This window comes from Canis lupus, chromosome 6, assembly GCF_048164855.1.
Source record: "Canis lupus baileyi chromosome 6, mCanLup2.hap1, whole genome shotgun sequence".
Taxonomy (NCBI): Eukaryota; Metazoa; Chordata; class Mammalia; order Carnivora; family Canidae; genus Canis; species Canis lupus.
The window spans coordinates 16,322,737-16,342,680 of NC_132843.1; the positions used below are offsets into that span (position 1 = coordinate 16,322,737).

A 19,944-nucleotide genomic window follows, 5' to 3' on the forward strand; every position below is an offset into this window, starting at 1 on the left:
CTTCCTCTCCAGTGTGAAAGCTGCTGCTTGTTGGAGACGAGCCAGCCCATCGTTGTCCCAGTTTTCTTAGGTGCAGTGACACAGTCATGATCCTGAGTTGCATTAGCAGGTGCCCGCCACGTGACTGCATCACCGGTTGCTGGGGAGAGTCGATGAGGATAGCTGTGAGGGCCTCCCAGGAGCCGAAAGGGATTTCTCCGTTGGGGTCAGAAAGCCACCTGTGTTTGGGTGACAGCAGCTGCGGAGCTGTGCCCTTCTTCATCCGCCGCCCCCCATCTGCGCCCACCCCCCACCCTCCACCCTCCACCCCCCCCTTTAGTGGAGGAGACCGTATTCACACAGCACACCTCTGTTAGCCCTCGCGGTGGCTCAGCCGGGTTGGTGGCGGAGTGTTCCTTCTGCAGAAGGAACTGAGGCAGGGTGGGACCCAGGCGCTTCACCGGGCATGCGCGGCGGCTTCATGGGGCATGCGCGGCGGCTTCACGGGGGGGGGGGGCATGCGCGGGCGGCTTCACGGGGGGGGGGCATGCGCGGGCGGCTTCACGGGGGGCATGCGCGGCGGCTTCACGGGGCATGCGCGGCGGCTTCACGGGGCATGCGCGGCGGGTGACGCAGAGGGAGCCTGGAACCCAGGTCTGCGCACCTCGTGCTTTGGCCCCTGGAGCGGACTCAGGGGCGCAGGTGCCTGGTTTGATCCTGGGAGGGTGTTGCTGTGGACCGAAGCCTCTCACCCTGGAACCTGCCTGCCCCTTCCCCGGCTGGGGCTTTGCTCCCTGGTTAGTCCTGTCCACAGACCAGCTGGATGGAAGATGCAGCATAGACAGGTGATAGATCTGATCGAAAGTATTGGGTGGGGGATCCCTGAGTGGCGCAGCGGTTTAGCGTCGCTGTCAGCCCAGGGCGTGATCCTGGGGTCCCGGGATCGAGTCCCACGTCGGTCACCCTGCATGGAGCCTGCTTCTCCCTCTGCCTGTGTCTCTGCCTCTCTCTCTCTCTCTCTCTCTCTCTCTCATGAAATCTTTAAAAAAAAAATTGGGTGTATCAAGCCTCGCTGCTGATGTCTTTCCAAAGACAAAGTCAGCGCCAGCCTGTATTTCCACCTTTGAAGTCGTTTTTGGAAACGTACGTAATCTCCGGGACCAACTTCGGGTGAATGGCGTCTGGCTGTAATGTAGCTTGGGTGTTGGGAGAGGGCTGTTTCCTTAGATAGGCCTACAAAAAGCGGAGCAAAATGTCCACTTAGCTGCCTCTGGTCCAGAATCATCCTGAGAAGGGAGGAAAAACGAAAAACGTTCTCAGGTGGCACTGAGCGGCTTTGGCATCGGAGCAGGTAAGGTCACCCTTGCCACAAATGGGGAAATCAGTGACTAGAATTCAAAGAGCTTCTGGTATTTGAGATGCCTCAGTTAAGGCAGCGCGGTAGCTGCAAGTCAAGGAAAAAAACCAGGTAAAAGAATGTCATTCTGTCCTCAGGGATTCCAGGTGGTTAACCGAGAAAGGGTGAGGAGCTACGTGCAGGGTTTCTGATCGCCTGCGGCCTGGTCACCTCTGTCCTCTCCTCCCAGAATCCACCCAGGCTGGTCTTCTGACCTCTACCCCTCAGTCGTAGGATACCACAAATGAGCACAGTAAAAAGGGCTTCAGCCACTACTGAGCTACTACTTATCCAGCTCTTACTTACAGAACAATATACTTAATTTCCAAGAAATCTTGTATAAATGTAAAATTTTAAAAACAAGTCTGAAACCGAGGAAATTAAGCCAATTTGGCCAGTTTGAGAAGGCTTTATTTTCCCTAATAGACTTTTTTTTTTTTTTTTTAAGATTATTTATTTATCCATGAGAGACAGAGAGGGACAGAGACACCGGCAGAGGGAGAAGCAGGCTCCACGCAGGGAGCCCGATGTGGGACTCCATCCCGGGACTCCAGGATCACGCCCTGGGCGGAAGGCAGGCGCTAAACCGCTGAGCCACCCAGGCTGCCCTAGACTTTGTTTTTTTTTGTTTTTGTTTTTTTTTTTAATTTTTTATTCATTTATGATAGTCACAGAGAGAGAGAGAGAGAGGCAGAGACACAGGCAGAGGGAGAAGCAGGCTCCATGCACCAGGAGCCTGATGTGGGTTTCGATCCCGGATCTCCAGGATCGCGCCCTGGGCCAAAGGCAGGCGCCAAACCGCTGCGCCACCCAGGGATCCCTAGACTTTGTTTTTAATTTAGAAAAAGTTCTAATATTTATTTAGGCAGAGCACTGGGTACTTTGCAGAATTGTTAAATGACTGTATTGTACACCTAAAACTAATAAAAGGCTGCATGGAGCTATCCTAGAATTAAAAATAACAGCTAATTAAGACATGTACTTATTCCTAGGAAATAAAAGTAGCATGGGCACACCAGAACAGATATTCATTTGGGAGTCTAGGGGCCTGAATCCTTGGCTTGGTTCTTTTACTAACTGGTTACATGGCCTTAGACATTTTATGTAGCTTCTCATTTTTCCCATCTGTAAAATGGGAGAGCAAACTGTGACTGCCCTCTGAGGTCTTTTCCAGCTCCCAATTTTGTGAAATGAATGTACCAGTAATGACACTGAAGTGTTTTGGGAACTGTGGGGGCGGAAGGGTATTAGCCCAACTTGCTTTTAAACTCAGCACGGTGACTAAATGGCTGCAAGGCATCTATTAAAAACCTTTTGCATAATTAAGTGTATCCTGTAATCAGTGCTAACAAGAAAGAGCTAATCTTTCATTAAATTAGTTTTTAATTTAATTCTATCCTAATTTAATTTTGCATCACTTAAGACGTATGTTTTTAAATGGATACTGAAATTAGTTCTTTGCTTAACCTGCCACAAGCTGAGTGCTCAGTCTTCCAGTTTCCTTGGCAATTGTTGCTAATGCCACAGTTCTCTTTTAAAACATTTCTTAGATTCCCTGGTGGTTTAGTTGAAAGCTTTAAAAAATGCAGGACAACAAACAACTGTCTGAAGGAGGGGCTAGATTAGTAGCATATGCCCTTACAATTGGGTGCTGCTCCATTCTTTTTTTAAAGTCTTGCCTTTTTCCTGCATCTCAGTTTACTGGTGAGTTAGTGTCCTGCACCTACCTACAACTCCTGGAGTTAAGCATTCATAATGAGAGGCTTTAGATTAAGGAGTTTTCCATCTGCCTGGTGGTTATCTGGTATCCTAATATTTAAGGACCTGAGACATTGCTACGAGGTGTCCAGAAGAACCTCGGTTTGGTGGTGGCAGATGTGCCAGCCATCTCCACCTGCCCCTCTTTTCCAGCCTGTCTGGGTTGGTGGGTGCTGGCTGCTGCACCATTCAGTGATTACTGGCTCCTCTTCCTTTCCATGTGAGTGCCAACAACCACCTGTGGCCCTTTTGCAGCCTTCCAGTTGTAGCAGAAGGCCAGGGAATTTTGTGCTCACACCCGAAGGGTAACAGCTCTTCTTTTTGCAGGCATGGGAAGCAGAGAGCAGCTCAGGTCTTCCCTTTTCTGGGCTGGGATCGGTACCAGCTTCCTGCTAGTGGGGGCAGGCATACCTACCCTCTATCCTCATAGTCCATTTCTTGGCCCACTAGCTCAGGAAACTACTGTTTGGGGGGAAACAGGGTAAGAGTATGAGGACACTTCTGGACACTTGGCCCTATCCAGAAACCAGTGGAAGCATAGCCTTAAATCAGAGATTCTCTTCTCTCCAGTGGCTGCATGTGTCTAGAACCTTCTGCAGTGTGTCTGAGAAACATTTGGGGACCTTGGGTGGCCTGCAGACTCCAGTCATTTTGGAGGTAGAACTGCGGCAGTTTGGGGTCTTGGATCTGCTTCCAGAGAGCTACCCAAAGAAAGCAGAGTGAGGCTCCCATCCCCTTGAACCTCAGTAAGACTAAATCTGGGTTTGGAAGCTTGGAGTGGAAAAGGGGGATTGATGGGTGCCTTCTGCTCAAATCCTGCCTGAAGGCCACAGGAAACATTGACTAAATACAAGTCTTTCTTTAAAAGACTCTAAAACCAAGAATTCAGGCTCCTTAGTGACAGTTAAAATTTTAAGAAGATAGGAAGCAAATAGTAACAAAATCTGCATGCATTGTAGCTGATGGGCCGTTAATAATCACAACAGTGAGATTTGTATACAAATATTTACATGTGTATATACCTGTGTGAATGTGAATGCTTGTATTTGATTGTGTCACTTGACAGTTTATGAATTTCTTGTGTATATCATTAAGTTTAATCCTGATAGCAACACTAGGAGGGATCTGAAATAATTACTAGTGATAAGTCGGGGTATCAGTTGTAGTGAGTTTGAGGCTGGAGGCAGGGAGGATGGTGGTTTCTGCTGAAGTGTCTTTCAGGGCCACGTGGGCCCAGAGCATGGTCTGTGGACCCTGCCCTGATGTGGAGGACCTGACTTGAAGTGGGGGGCTTTCCCTCCTCTAGACCCAAGGACTGGGGAACCCTGTTTTCCTGATGAAAGCTGCGAAATGTTTGCTACTATGTCTTTGATTTAGCCTGCGCTCAATTGAATTCAGTAAGGGTTTTTTTTCCCAGCTGGAGAAAAAAAAAAACATTCTCAGCACTCTTAGGGAATGGCTTTTGGGAAGACTGGTCCTTACTGGGGGAGGGGTACGGGGGTTTGAAGGGATGTACCACCTGACATCTGCCAGGGACATCACCTGGTTTCCCTCAAGCTGGGCCCTTGGAGTTGCTGTGCAGGCCTGTGACCTTGCCCATTCCCTAGTCCTGAACCCAAAAATGCTCCCAAGCCCACTTGCCCTCAACTGAACCTTCTTGTTGGGTCATCTTGTTAGTCTTCCCTGAAGCCTCCAAGTTCAGAACTGACTGAATTCGGGTGGTGGCTTCAGCCCAGAACTCAGTATAGCAGGCACTGCTGCTCCAAAACTCACTCTTTGAAGCCTAAGAGTACGAAGGTACCCACGCCCCATGGCAGGAGCCAGCCCTTGGGGCCAATGGTCAGAAAAGTTTAAGTAGACCAAAAAATTGGTAACAAAAACACAAATAGAAACATCCCAGCTCTCTTTCTCAAGACAAGACCAAACTTCAGACTCTTATTTGATTTTTTTTTTTTTCTTGCCCTTTCTCTTATTCTTACGGTTGTAAAACTTTAGAATTTGCCAGGTAACTTTGGAGAAAAAAAAAAGAAAGAGACAAACAAGATCTTTTTAGCCTTATGGTGTATTCTGTTTGCCCTGTAGTACAAGTGGTGTCCTATATTCCAGGAAAAAAAATAATTTGAATCCAAGTCATTTTGTTCGACAAATATTCACTTAAAAATACATCTTGGGGGGAAAAAAAGAAAGAGAACCAGCCGCTCCTTCAAAGTAAAGCCGTGACTTCCAGGCGTAGTCAAGTTAAGCATTGAAGCAGCTGTCCAAGTTGTTCAGGCCAGAGTCCTGCTATGGAAGAAAAATGATTTGGCATTGCTCTTAAACTGAATTTTCCAGTGTTTTTCTTCCCTCTGTAAATTCTTTAAATTTACAGTTTTCTGTTCCCGTTACCGGTGTTGATACAGGAGGATTCTTTTTAAGATGACAAGAAAGAATAATGTCTTTGGAATCTATGCAGGTTCTGTTATTGTAACTGAGGACAATAGTTTTCATTAGCTGGCTTTCCAGAGACCCATATAAATGATTATCAGGATTATCAAGGAAGTTGTCTTTCGTTGGAGGTTTTTTTTTTTTTAAAGCTTCCTTGCTTCCAGCCGTATTGTCCTCATTATCCTCAGGGTGATTCAAACCATTTGTCTGGTCTTCCTTCCTGTCTTTGTGTGGAGATGTCTCAGCTGTCTTGTGGGCAACTGACCCATGTTTTTGAAATGACTTTATTTTTCAGATGTCGAACTCTCTCAGGTTCGCCCAGACCAAAGAACTTTAAGAAGATTCATTTTATCAAGAACATGCGGCAACACGATACCAGGAATGGCAGGTACCACACTAACTGAAGCCTCCCCGCCAGCCTCCCTGCTGTAGGAGGGGGGTGGTCCAGTGAGGATGGGAGGATGGGGCTGTTTGTGTGGCCAGATCTCTGCACAGCGAAGCCCACACTGTTCAGATGAACAGGACCTCATTTAACCTTTCCAAACAGATTGTTTCCACCCCACTCCCACTAGCACCATCCAGAGAAGTCTACAGAAAATAATGCTCCCTGATAGCGACCAAAGGCTTGGTGAGATTTCCAGGCTAACTACAAATGGAATATTTAATAGCACTCAAATATATTTTTATAGAAAACCAAGCAAAAGTGCATTTTTAAAAAATTGCTTTGTTGGGTTTTATCTTCTTTTTTTTCACTAGGGTTATATGCTCTGGTCAGTAAAGATCCCACCAGGTCTGTGCTCACACTTGGCTTTGTTGCTAGCTTTGACGACCCGGCAGGTTCTTTTTGGGCACCGATTCAGATTCCTGGGCCTGCTGACAGCTAGAGCACGTGTTTCTCCAGCTCTTCCATTGCTTTTTTGGAAAATGCTATTCAATGAAAATTAGTGTAACTGAAATTTTTATATAACCATGATAATAAAACTCCTGGCAACAAATAGATCAGGGTTGTTTGGCATGCATACATTTGTCCAAAGGGCTAAGTCTGTTCATGGCAACCTCATGGCAGCACAGGAACAGAGTTCCAAGACCTCTTCTTGGTCCCTGGTGCTCTGTACCCGTTGCTCCTCCCCACTGACCTGTGACCTGCAGGGTGGTTTCCCCATGATGCCACCCTGGAGCAGAGGTCCTGTGACAAAGACCATTTTGTTTTATTCCCTCCAGATGCACAGAAAACTCTATAGACCCTACTAACAATCTCTGTTCCATACCAAATGAAGATTGCCAGAAAGTGTGTTCTTTGTTTTTTTTGTTTGTTTGTTTTAAAGATTTTATTTATTCATGAGAGAGACAGAGACACATGCAGAGGGACGAACAGGCTCCATGCAGGGAGCCTGACATGGGACTCCTGGGTCCCCAGGATCATGCCTTGGACTGAAGGCGGCGCTGAACCACTGAGCCACCCAGGCTGCCCTGCCAGAAAACCTTGAGTTAGGTGCACAGACTAAGGCCTAGCGTACCTGTCTGTAATTTGGTAGGAAATACACTGTACAACCCTAAAGATAACACTAGTGATTACAGTTTTTGAGGACTTGTTTTCTTGAAGCTAATGCCTATTTTTTAAACTGACTTAAACAGGGAACATAATTTTATAGCTGTTCAGTGATTTCAGAATAGGAGAACTGAGCTCCCTCATCAACCAGTGTTTATGTAGTTGGTGTATATTCCTAAATACAGAGCTTTTAGTTAAAATGTACCCAGCTGTCATCTGTTAAAGAGAATATTCTGAATTTCTCTCACTTAATCTTACTCTCACAGTTATTGTGCCTTATTCCCTTAGCCATCCTGTTTTATTTTTCTTTTGAGGCTCATACTGAACTTAACCTTCACTCAGAAGCCATTTTTAGTATAATTACTCATCGTTTATTTACATTCGTGTCCTTTTAATCTCCTTAACCATAAAATAAACCTAGATAGCCTTTAATACCTAAATCAAATCAAGACAAAGCCAGAGGGAGTGGGCCAGACTAGTAGCACTCCCCACCTCTGGTGGTACTGATGCTGTGGAGGATGCAGAGGCAGCTAACTACCTGGCCTGGTGTGGTAGTGAGAGGATGTAGCTAATAAAACATTTGGGCTGATGGGATTGCCAGCATACAGGACAGAGTCCGCCTTCCCGGCACACCCTTGACCCAGGGACAACACAAACAGTCCTGAAAGCATGCAGTTGCTAGCAGTTTTGCTGGGGAATTTTCAGAGGGAGCCAGGAAGGATTATTAGCTTATCTGAAGATCTGAGAATTGGAATTTAGGGCAGGAAAGCAAGCTAAGAGCTGTTGTGGGAACCACAGGCTGTGGGTTGTGCCATAGCCAGTTGTGTCTGCCCCAGTGAGAGCTGCTTCTCCGGTGCCAGAGGAAAGATAAAAGGGCTGGAGGTACTCTCCCTTCTTCCTCTGGGTTAGTAGCAAGGATGGGTTGTCCTTAGGTAGATGAAAAGAAAGAACTTGAGAGGACACCAAGAAGAAAGTATGGTTTCTGAGGCAACAGAAGGAAATTGTGGTCAAGAGCTGATGAATGGGAGGATGTGACCCAGCCTTTTGAGAAAAGAAAGAATTGGCCTCATCATAGCCAGGCAGCATTAGGCTGTCCTGACAGAGGGACATGTGGATGATCTATAGTCCAGCAGTGGTGGGGAGGAGGGATCTTGATCATGCTCGGAAGGGAGGGTGGCTGGTGCATCGGCAGGGGTGTCCAATTCTCCCACCTGTGGTGTACCGAGGTGTATGTGTACCACTATACCAGATGGTGCATTCTTGCGGCGAGGATCGAACTCAGGTTTGCCTGCGGGTTCTGGGAAGGAAGGAGGCTTTACAGAGAAGGCTGAAGATGTTCATTGAAGAGCTTGAAAGTCTGTACTGAAAATGGAATGGTTGGAGTACTGATATCCTGCCTTTTCTTGTACCTGGGGAAGGGGACCGAGAAGGGGCCGGAAGAGTCCCCCAGGTCCAGTCCCACAGTGGCTCCCACTCATGGCTGTGCCAGCTTCCAAGTGTCCTTGTGATCTGTGACTAGCACACACCAGGCTCTCAAGACTGCAGGCCCACTCTGGGGCCCACTTGCTGCTCTGGAACTGAAGACCTCAGTGTCGAGGCAGCTCCATGCCCAAGCCTGCTGACTGGGTGACAGAAGCACCACCGTAGAAGGGGATTTGGGCTCCAGGCTCAGCGAGAACTAAGTGCAGCTGACACCAGGACAGGGGAGCAACTGTTCTGGGACTCAGTGCCCAACCTGTGAGTATGAGAAACAGTTTAAAATAAGGAGAAAACTCCAAAAAACTGAGAACCAAATATGGTAAAAAGACAACACTTGCATCAAATTCAAGTGGACATAACAATCAGGAATCTCAGGGTAACTGCTTAGAAACAAACATTGGGGTCTTCAGCAGCTTCATGTTCTCCCACTTCTCTCTGTGACATTAGACGAATCTCAACTACCGTGAAGTAGAGATGAGTACCTTCCGTAAAAGGTGTGGTTCTGTTGGAGAATGGAATCTACTTGAAGGAAAACCTGTCTTCACCTTCTTCAAAATCAGTGAATTCTGTGTGATTGGCCTTGAGGACCTGCTGGAAGGCTTTGGGTGTAGGTAAAATACAGAACACCAAGCTCAGGGTGTTTTGGGGTAATGTTGCAGACCCTCGAGCCAGTTGGGGGTAAAAGAAGTCTACAGCCTGGACACAGGTTACAGATCCAGTGATGGAAGCTTCCACTACACTGTTGGGACCAGATGGGCATCGTGTTCTTTTTTTCTTAAGATTCTATTTATTTATTCATGAGAGACACAGAAGCAGAGACATAGGCAGAGGGAGAAGCAGGCTCCCTGCAAGGACTCTGATGTAGGACTCGATCCCGGGCCCTGGGATCATGCCCTGAGCCAAAGGCAGATGCTCTGCTGAGCCACCCAGGTGTCCTGGCATCATGTGTTCTTGACCAGCCCTGAGTAGTGCTTCATCTCCTCACAGGTTGGGGAAGTGGTGAGGGGTGCTGCAGTGCTTTGGTCCCACTTCTGTTGTAACAAAGACAGGTAGGTGATGGGGAAGTTATGTTGGACTTGATGGTTGTGAAAGGAAGCAGTACTTGGCTGGGTTTTAGGAAGACATCTCAAAACGTCAGACTACAAAATGGATTCTTGTGGCTGCAACCACATTGGCAAAGTGGATTATAAAATGTAAGTATCATAAAGTGATAATGGATAACATGTATTGAGTACTTACTGGGTACTAGGTTCTAAATACTTTATATGCTTTGTTTCATTAACTCCACTCAGTGGGTATTTGTTGAGTAAGCGAGTGGGGAGATCTTTTAAATGACTTCTGGTCTTCAGAACTATGTATCTTGAGGAATGGAAAAAATTTAGAAACAACCTTGTGAGGAATGTTTTGCTGTTGTTGTGGTAGGTAGAATGACGGCCCCGAGAGATGTGCATGTCATATCCCTTGGACCTGTGAATATGTTGGTTCCATGGCAAGGGGGAGTTGAGGTTGCTGACCAGTTGGCCTTGGAGTAGCAGGATTATACTGGGTTATCTGGGTTTGCCCAGGTAATCACCAGGATTCTTACAGATGTAAGAGGGAGGCAGAACAGTCAGTGTCACTGTGATACAGCATGAGAAAGACTCCACTCCATGCTGACTTTGAAGGTGGAGAAAGGGGCTGTGAGCCAAAGAATATGATGGCCCCTAGAAGCTAGAAAGGGCAAGAAAACAGACACTTTATTCAAGCCTTCAGTGGGAACTGGCTCTAACCCCTTGATGTTAGCCCCATGAGACCCATTTCAGAGTTCTGACCACCATAGTTATAAGATAATAACTCTGTTGTTTTAAGCCATGGACTGTGGTAATTTGTTACCGCAGCCATAGGAAATGAAAACACTCATCATCCCAATTTACAAAGGAGGAAGCTGGGGCACATGGCTGGAAAGCAGGGGGTGGAATCCAGATCCAGGCATCAGATTCAAGAGCTCGTTCTCATAATCAAAAAGGAAGGTGGGTGGTAAAAATCCAAATATTCTAAGACAGCATATCATGGTAGGTTTTGAGAAAACCATTGAATTCTGATTTTAAAATCCATTAGACAAAGGGCAAAGACTAATAAAAGAATGGTTTAAGTAAACCTATAAAAATAGTTTGAGGAGCTCTAAAATCCAGTGTGAAGTAAAGAGTGAAGAGAAAGAAAAATTGACACCCTCATACGTGGCTGTGGGAATATAAAATGGTACAGCCATTACGGAAAACAGTTTGGCAGTTCCTCACAAAGTTAAATATAAAATTATCCTGTGACCTGCAATTCCATTATTAGGTATATACCTAAAATAATTGAAAAGAGGAATTCAAACAGATAGGTGTATGTCAGTGTTCATAGTAATGTCATTTACAATAGCTAAAAGGTGGAAACAGCCCAAGTGTCCGTCAGCAGATGAATGGATACACAAAATATGGTATATCCAAACAAAGGAATATGATTCGGCCACAATAAGGAATGAAGTGCTAATATATGCTCCAGGATCTATGATGCTAAAAACATCATGCTGGCTGAAATAAACCAGACACAAAAGGTCACATGGTGTATGATTCCATCTGTACAAAATAGCTGGACTAGATAAATCTATAGAGACAGTAGTAGATTAGCAATTCCCCGGGGGATAGAGTTTCTGTTTGGGCAGTGGAAAAGATCTGGGAATGGTGATGATTGCACAGTGTCATGCATGTACTTGATGATGACAAATCATAACACCTAAAAATGGTTGTCAGTTTTATATTCTGTTTTATATATATTTAGTGACAATAAAATGCCAGCAATAGCCAGGGGGCTTTTAAAACCATCGTCAGAAGAGGGAGAGAAGGGATAGTAAACTTCTTGGTGTTGATGATACAAGGACGAAGCAAATGTTAGCTGCTGGCCCCGTTTTCACTTCTTCGACAAGCAGAACTGTGAAACGTAAGACTCTAAACAAGGTAATGTGCTCTGCACGCCGTAGGCACCCAGGAAATAGATACCATTTCGTGTGGAATAAGTGAAGACAGAAGCCTTACGTTTTGAAATAATTGTTAGTCTTTAGGATTAGATCCCAGGAAATGGAAGGAATTGAGAAACACAAATGGTTTTTTAAAATGCCACAGAGAATGAAAGAAGTTCTAAGTTGACTGCCAGGCAGATATTGCCTTTAAAAAGCCAAAGAGACCAAGGTGGTAGCAGAGGGGGAGTTCTAACAATCATAGCAGCCTCGAGCAGATTGCTGGGAGAGCCCCAGAAAGGACTGTTCAACAGATGGTTTGTGTGCTTTCAGAAAAGAGTGGAGGTTGCTAGCCGTCACGTTAGGTTAGCTTCGTCTCTGTACTGATGGAATGACTAGGTTAGGAAGTTAAAGGAGTCATGACATTTCTTGATCTCAGCGAAATGTTAGACTGTTCCTCATTATCACACAGCCCAGCGTTCACTTGGTAATGTGAAGCTAGAGCACCTGCCAGCAGCTGAAAGCTGTGAGCCAACCACAGTCCACCCAAAGGGGACTCGAAGAAGCATGGCACATGGTATTCTCTTGAGCATGTTGCCCCCTCTGCAGAGCCAATGCCAGTAAGCCTCACTTGGGCAATACAGGAGACCAAAGACAGGAGAGGGGCAATGTGTTAGAGATAAGAACCATGTACCTCGGTTCCCCAGTGGCTGGAAATGGTAGGCCTAGCTCAATGAGGTTAAACTCAGCAGGCATAAATGCAATGAAGGTCGATGGGCATTCGCTGTACAGGATAAAGGCTTTTCAGAAGTTCGTGGGAAACATATCTTGGAATTTAGATGGTGTTTTCCAGAAAGGCAGTGTGTCATAACTACAAAGTAAGCTATTTTAGCTTGTCCTAGTGGAGGGAAACGTATCCCTTTCATACCTAGCCAGGGTCAGTCCCATCTGCCCTGTAGTGATCAGCAGGACTGTCGTGTTTTAGAACACCGGATTTGTATTGGGAAGGCCTCATTGCAGGGGCCTAGGATTTTCCAAGCCCCTTTCCCACGGAAGGATGGATGACATGTAGTGAGTGAATAGGAACTGCCAGAGTGTCCATTTCATTGAACTCCCTGTATATAAACAGCCCCTTTTGGGGGAAGGAGATGTGCATCCAGACAGTAATGCCCAGCAAAGTAGTTCCATACCTACATAGAATGCAGAATGATAGGTGTAGTGGTACTGGCACCTGCCCTGTGCCCGGGACCGTTTTAAGTGATCCTGCTTCAAGGACTTAGAGGCTAGCTGCGGAGGCAGACAAATAAATACATCCTGTCAGATGGGATAGGTGTGCTATGGAGGAAAACTGAAGCAGCTGAGGGGTTTGGGGTTTGGAGGTGGGGGTTGGGGCAAGGCCTCAATGATGGGGGACTTTTTTTTTTTTTTAATTAAGTGGGCTCTACACCCAGCTCGGAGCCTAGTGCAGTGTTTGTTTGAACTCATGACCCAGAGATCATGACCTAAGCTTAGATCAAGAGTCGGTCACTTAATGGACTGACGCACCTAGATGGGGAGACTTTTAAGCAGAGATCTGAAGGAAGTGAGAGAGCCAGCTCTGTGCTGTCCCAGCAGGGAAGCGCATTCAGAGTGGGTGGAATAGCACTGCAGAGTCACTAATGCTGGAATGTGGCTGAGGGGTGTGCCTGAGGAACTGTAGAAAAGCTGGCATGGGAGGAGTAGAGAGAGGGTGAGAGGAGGAGATGAGCCCTGAGAAGTCCTGGAGGATGGATTGTGATGATGTCTGTTTTTATTGTGAGCAAGTTGAGAGCTGTGGCGGGTGCCAGGCAGAGGACCAGTGTGGTCTGGCCTGCATTTGAACAGGAGCACTCTGGCTAACCAAAAATCAAGGGCAGGCATTGCAGGACTTTCTGGTAACGTTTTCCTTATAGAAAATTAGGGGATGTGTATATTGTGTATCACCTTTAAAAATGAGTTTGTTTTGATAACGAAGTTTTAAAATGACTTGAAGTCTTTAAAAAACAATTACAAATGTATGAGCAAACCCTCTGTCATGAGAGAGAGATGGCCAGTGATCCCATGCCAGAGCATCTGGCACAAGGCCCCTGGACATCCTGTGAGGAGGGTGGTTGGCAAGTGGGAGCTATGGGCAGCTTAGTCAGTAGAGAAAAGCCAGTCACCGTTCGCTCTAATATGCATCTGTGCCAAGAGCCCCCGCTGTCTGCTGAGGAGGAGAGGCTCAGCAGAAGTGAAGACAAATCTCAGTCTCAGGGATAAGATACACCCTTGGAAATGACCCATCATCGCCAGGCCAGCTGGTGCCGGGGAGAGCCAATTGCTGGCCAGGTAGAACAGGGCCATCAGAATGAAAGGTGGCACTTTTGAGCATGAAGATTGAAGACTAGCAGGTAGCCTAGTGACCTTTCGGGACATCTCAGTCTAGTGACCGTCATGGTCCTATTAGGAAAGGACCTTTTTTCTTGGTACTTCCAGTTCATGAGCCACAAACGTTTGTCTTTGAGAATAAGAGGAGATAAGAGCCCTGACTTCCGGTGGGTGATGCCCTGCCTCGGGCATAGAGCTGTGGGCATCCATTTGGAAATCATCTGGTTTTCAAACATCTGCCTGGTACACAAGTGATAGCTGTCAAGTACCCTGGAAGTAAGTGCCCACCGCTTGGGTCTGCTTTGAGAATCATTTCACTCTGCACAGGCAGAGAAGTGTTCTTTTCAGTGACTGACTGGGCCGTCTCATCCTTTGGGAGGAATTTTCAGAGACGTTTAAAGGGGTTTGAGATGGAGGTGGACAAAGAAGTGAGCTAGAGTGTTGTTTCTTTCAATTGTGGACTCACTCAGCAGGAAAGAAAAGATGTAAAAGATTTCCACTTCCTTTATCTGCTTTCCAAAGTCAGGTGGTAAAAGTATGGTAACTGAAGTCAAGTTGTAGCCTTTCCTTTTTATACTGAAAATTTTGGAGGGAAGGCAGGGGATGGGTAATAACTAAATTAAGACCTTGCCTGTGATCTCATCAGTCCCAATCTGTCAGCCTAGTTTAGTTTGAAAAATGAGTTGGAGGAAATGGCACATCTCAAAAAAATAAAATGAAACCACTAGTTAAGTTCTGGACTGACCTTCTTGAGAGAAGAAAAATGTCATTGCCTTTCTCCCTGAATTGAATACATCTGATGTGATAGATGTCAAGCATCTTCTGTGAGGCTCCGTGCAACATCTGCCTCTCCCAAGCATGCTTTTCCCATCAAGCAACTTTTCGTCCTTGTCAGAAGACCAGAACCCGCCATCCCATGTAGCACAGGCTGGCAGGGAAGCATCTTCATTTGCATCCACTAATGTCTGTAACCAGCGGTCAGGAAAGCTCGGGCCTAGGGGTCAAGAAGCCTTCAGCAATCCCCAGACCTCACTTAGACTACTGGCCCCAAACGGCCCTGGACCTGCCCTTCGCATGCTCACCCAGCGACTTTCCTTCCCATCTTCCCTGGTAGTGGGAGGAGCCAAGTGTGTCTACCACCTACTAGGGATGCTTGTGCCTTGGGGCCAGCACCCCATACTAGGTTTTATTTTTATTTTTTTTTTTTTTAAAGATTTTATGTATGTATTCATGAGCAACACAGAAGGAGAGGCAGAGACACAGGCAGAGGGAGAGGCAGGCTCCATGCAGGGAGCCTGACGTGGGACTCGATCCCAGGACTCCAGGATCAGGCCCTGGGCCGAAGGTGGCGCTAAACCGCTGAGCCACCAAGGCTGCCCCTATGCTAGGTTTTATTATTCGCACCTTTTTAAGAAGCCTGGAGGTTAAACGGGGACTCTGCACCTTTGGAGCTTTGGAGAGAGATGATTTTCTGTGTTTCACATGTGCAGACATATTTGAAGTGTGTAAGCACTTGTTGCTTCTTTTCAACTAGTTTGATTTACAGAAAGTAAAATGAGTCATAGAGAAATAGTTCGAAAGTTAGAACCATCTCTTGGTGGTTCTCCCTCAATTCTCTGCTTGGTGAGAGGGCCTGGGAGCCCCGAGGTGGACCAGGTCATGGTGCCCACCAGTGCTGACTTGCGCAGCAGTCAGAGGAGAAGACTGATGCAGACGGCTTCAGTCTGGGGTCCAGGACACAGCTACCAGTGCTGCCCTGGAAGCACATGAGACCAGGTAGCAGGGGCTCCATGGCTCCAGGGGAGACTTCCTAACTCTGCTTTTCTTCCTACCTCCGTTGCTGGCTGCTTTGTGTACTTCCTGCCCGCCCCCCCCCCCAATCTTTTGCTGAGTCCCAACCCCAATACTTGAGGATGTGATCTTATTTGACTAGAGTCATTGCAGGTGTAATTAGTTGAGATTAGTTGAGGGGGTGAGGTGAGCCTCTAATGTGATTGGCGTCTTAGTTAAAAGGGGAAAATTTGGAGACAGACCTGCTGCGCACAGGAAGAATGCCATGTGGCCGCAAGAAGGTTGGTGTGATGTTGGCACCTGCCAAGGTGCTACCAGAAGCTGGGAGAGAGGCCTGGAGCAGACCCTTCCCTAGCTCCTTCATCAGAGGGGAGCATGGCCCTGTGGACATGGTGGGCTCAGACTTCTGGCCTCCCAGATGAAGAGACAAGCAGTTCTAGGTGTAAGGCATTCAGCAGGCGGCCCCTCGTGCCGGCAGCCCCCACAAATGCATTCCCTTTCTAGCTCACAACTGTTAGGAGCTCCGATGCCTGTCTTGTTTTAGGGCCTGTTTTAGGGAGCTCGTCTAGCCACCGCTTTGGTGACTGTCACCGTTCCTCTAAACGGCTCCCAGGCTTCCTGAGCCCCAGGACCCACTCCCTCCCCAGCTCAGGAGGCCTTTCAGGAGCAGGCCTGCAACCTCACTAGTTTCTACTGCTCTTCTGCCACCAAGCCACCATCCAGCTATGCAGAATTATCTATAGTAATTGTGTGGTTGGAGGAAGAGTTTAGTAACCCGTGGAAGAAACATCCGTAGAAATTATGTGTGTAGCTTAAGCATTGTGCTTTAATTTAAGGCATATTTGTGGTCATCTGTTCAGTTTGTTTTTTGATGCCAGGCCTTTTCTTTGCATCTGGGCCTGTGGATCGGACTCTGTCTCTGGCATCAAAACCACATACCATTATTCCCACCTATTGCTGCTATGTCCGGATTGGGCTTCTTTATTTATTTTTTAAGATTTTATTTTTACATAATCTTTGCACCCAACGTGAGGTTTGAATTCATGACCCTGAGATCAGGTGTCATCTGCTCTTCTGAGTTGGCCAAGTGCCCTAAGATTTTAATTTTTTTTTTAATTTTTATTTATTTATGATAGAGAGAGAGGCAGAGACATAGGCAGAGGGAGAAGCAGGCTCCATGCACCGGGAGCCCGATGTGGGATTCGATCCCGGGTCTCCAGGATCGTGCCCTGGGCCAAAGGCAGGCGCCAAACCGCTGCACCACCCAGGGATCCCAGATTCTAATTTTTTAAAAGTAATTCTTCTACCCAGCATGGGACTCAAACTCACAACCCTGAGATGAAGAGTCATGTTCTCTACTGACTGAGCCAGCCAGGCATCCCCGGATTGGACCTCATTAAAGTGACCCAAGGATTTTAAGTGCAAAATTCTATTGGGTTTTCATAGTGTTTTCCTAATCTTTTAAAGTTGTTTCTAGCACCCAACCCCTTTTTTAGTGATTTGCCTTGCTTGAATACTTTTTAAAGCATTTGGTGCTTTTTGTAGCATTTCTCCTTGTTTCCTTCACATTTCATCAGTTTGTGCAGTCTTTATTGAACAAGTACAAGCAAAAAGTGCCGCTGGCATAAACAGGTTGTGGATTCCATAAGTAACTCTTAGTAAGTGTACAGTCTAGTGTGGGTATTCTAGCCTGAGCTTTAAGTATGCTGTGGGTGTTGGACAAACTGCCTCACAGAGGGGTGGGGAGATCCTGGTGGATCAGGTACGTGAGGTCAGCGAAGAGTTTTCTTGCATAATCAGAAGAGTTTTCTTGCGTACTCCGTTCCTCCAATAGGCTTCTCTCTGCTCTTTCTCCTCTCGGCCTTGACTCATGCAGTCCCTCCACCAGCTTATCTTCTCCTTGCCTGTTATCTCTCAGGTCTTAGGCGTCACTTCCTCCAGGAAGCTCACTTTGCCTCTCAGGCCGGGTTAGCTGTCCCTTGGATAGCAACCTCTATTTCTCAATCTGGGCACTCCCACCCCTGTGTAAGTGTATTTTCTACCCAACCATAAGCTTTGTGAGGATGGAACTCCTGTCTTTGTTTTTCATCATCAGATCCCCAAGGTCTGGCATAGAGTAAGTGCTCAAAGTATTTGTGGGAGGCAGAAAGGAGAGGCAGATCACACACCGCTGTTTCTCAAAGGTCCTCCACCATTCCTTCCGCTGTAGGATAAGGTCCGTGCCCTTACATGGCAGTGAAGTCCTTTGCTATGGTGGTAGCAGTGCTGGCAGTCACAGGTGGCAGTGCAGATTGGGGTGGTGTGAGTAGTTGTGACAAGTAGATGAACACAGCTACTGATGATGATACCACCATCTTGTATTTGTGGGCTACTTAGCACAGCCCTTCAGATGCTTTCTCTCATCTAACTCCTGCCCACTCTGTGTCCCCCAGTTGTTTTCACTCACTACCTGGGAGCCTGACACATCATGGCAACTGTCATGTTTCCCTTCATCCCAGCCTCTGCGTTGCCTGTTCTTGCCTGTTGGACTCCCACTCCTCCACTAGGACCAAGCCCAGAATCCAAACATCTGCCCCTGGCTTCAGCCCTGCCTCTTGCTCAGGCTTCTAGGTCCCTGTTCCCCACGGGTTCCTTCCTTTTTCCTACTCTCAGAATTAGGAGATTGTCTTTTTTAAAGATTTTATTCATTTATTCATGAGAGACACAGGCAGAGGGAGAAGCAGACCCCGTGCAAGGAGCCCGATGTGGGACTCATCCTGGCACCCCAGGATCACGCCCAGGGCTGAAGGCAGGTGCTAAACCGCTGGGCCACCCAGGGATCCCAGGAGATTGTCTTTATCCCACTCCAGGAGGGAAGAGACAGAGCTCTTTGGGGGAGAGTGGGCTTGGAATGCCCTCAGGTTGTCTGCTCTTGCCCTCCGCCCAAATACAGCACAGGCAGGGGCGGGTGTTGTGTGTGTGTGTGTGTGTTTTTTTTTTTTTTTGAAAGATTTTATTTATTTACTCATAAGAGACAGAGAGAGAGAGAGGCGCGGAGACACAGGCAGAGGGAGAAGCAGGCTCCATGCAGGGAGCCTGACATGGGACTCAGTCCCGGGTCTCCAGGATCACGCCCCCTGGACTGAAGGCAGTGCTAAATTGCTGAGCCCCCCTGGGCTGAGGGGTGGGTGTTTCTAAGGAGGAAAAGTATCTCCACCCCCACGACTAATAAGAGTTTAAATAGAGGAAACAAGAACATCTTGATTTTGGTTTAATTTTCATTCATCTGCTGTATAATTGTCAGCCCTTCAGAAAGCAAGGAAGAAAAAAAGAGAAAGCAAGGGAGGGGGGTATCAAGGCTCCCCACCTTCCCCAGCTGCCTAGCTTATAACAAAGTACTGTGGGAGGAGGAAGCAGTTGTGGGGGTCCAGGGGCTAGGGAGAGAAAGCGCCCGTCTGGCTCTGGTCCTGAGAGTTCATAATAGTGGTTCGTTTTCTGGCATCAGTCTTAACAGCTTTACCTTCTCCATGCACCAGCGACTGGCCTGCCGAGCGGGAGGTTTGTGTGTAGCCGTGGGAACAAAGTGACTGAGCTGGATTCACTTTCCAGGGCCACCCTACAAATCATCATGGACTAGGTGGCTTAAAACAATAAAAATGTGAGCTCTCACAGTTCCAGGGGCTGTAAGTCAGCAGTCAAGGTGTCAGCAGGGCTTGTACCTTCTGAAGGCTTTGGGGAAGGATCATCTGTCACTTCTCCCAGCTTCTGGGGGTGGCTGGTGGTCCCGGGCGTATTTGGCTTTTGGCTGTACTGCCTCTATGGTCACATGGCTTTTCCTCTCTGTGTATCTGGGTGTCTCCAAATATCTGTCCTTACTAAATCCAGCCACTGGGTGTAAGGCCCATCCAAATTCGGTGTGAATGCATCCCAACTTGATTACATCCGCAGAGGCCTTGTTTCTGGCCACATTCATGGGTGACATGGACTTGAACGTGTCTGTTTGGGGAACACAATTCAACCCAAACCCCAACATTTGGAAGTGTGTTTTTTTCTTTCTTCCTGGTCATGTAGGAAATGAACTACAGAATTGGGGAATGTCACATACAGGCTCCTGGACTGTGTTCATGCTCACCCATCATTGTTGCGAATGTGATTTTCTTTGTTCTAACTTCAGATGTTAGTAGCTTGGTTTTTGTGTCCTTAGGAACATATTTCTGCTCTCAGGAA

The 19,944-nt window shown here is 47.1% G+C and overlaps 1 protein-coding gene across 3 annotated transcripts in view; it reads left to right on the top strand.

The window, feature by feature from the left end:
- Positions 1-19,944, top strand: part of CABLES1 (Cdk5 and Abl enzyme substrate 1) — a 116,476-nt gene that overhangs the window by 50,810 nt on the left and 45,722 nt on the right. The window contains exons 1-2 of one of the 3 annotated variants that reach the window (XM_072829022.1): positions 552-824; positions 5,853-5,945. In XM_072829022.1, the coding sequence (XP_072685123.1) occupies positions 574-824; positions 5,853-5,945 (344 nt within the window). In that variant the 5' untranslated portion in view covers positions 552-573. Of the gene's footprint in view, positions 1-551; positions 825-1,051; positions 1,331-5,852; positions 5,946-19,944 lie in introns of those variants that run through there. The other 2 variants (XM_072829023.1, XM_072829020.1) reach the window with 2 other exon arrangements.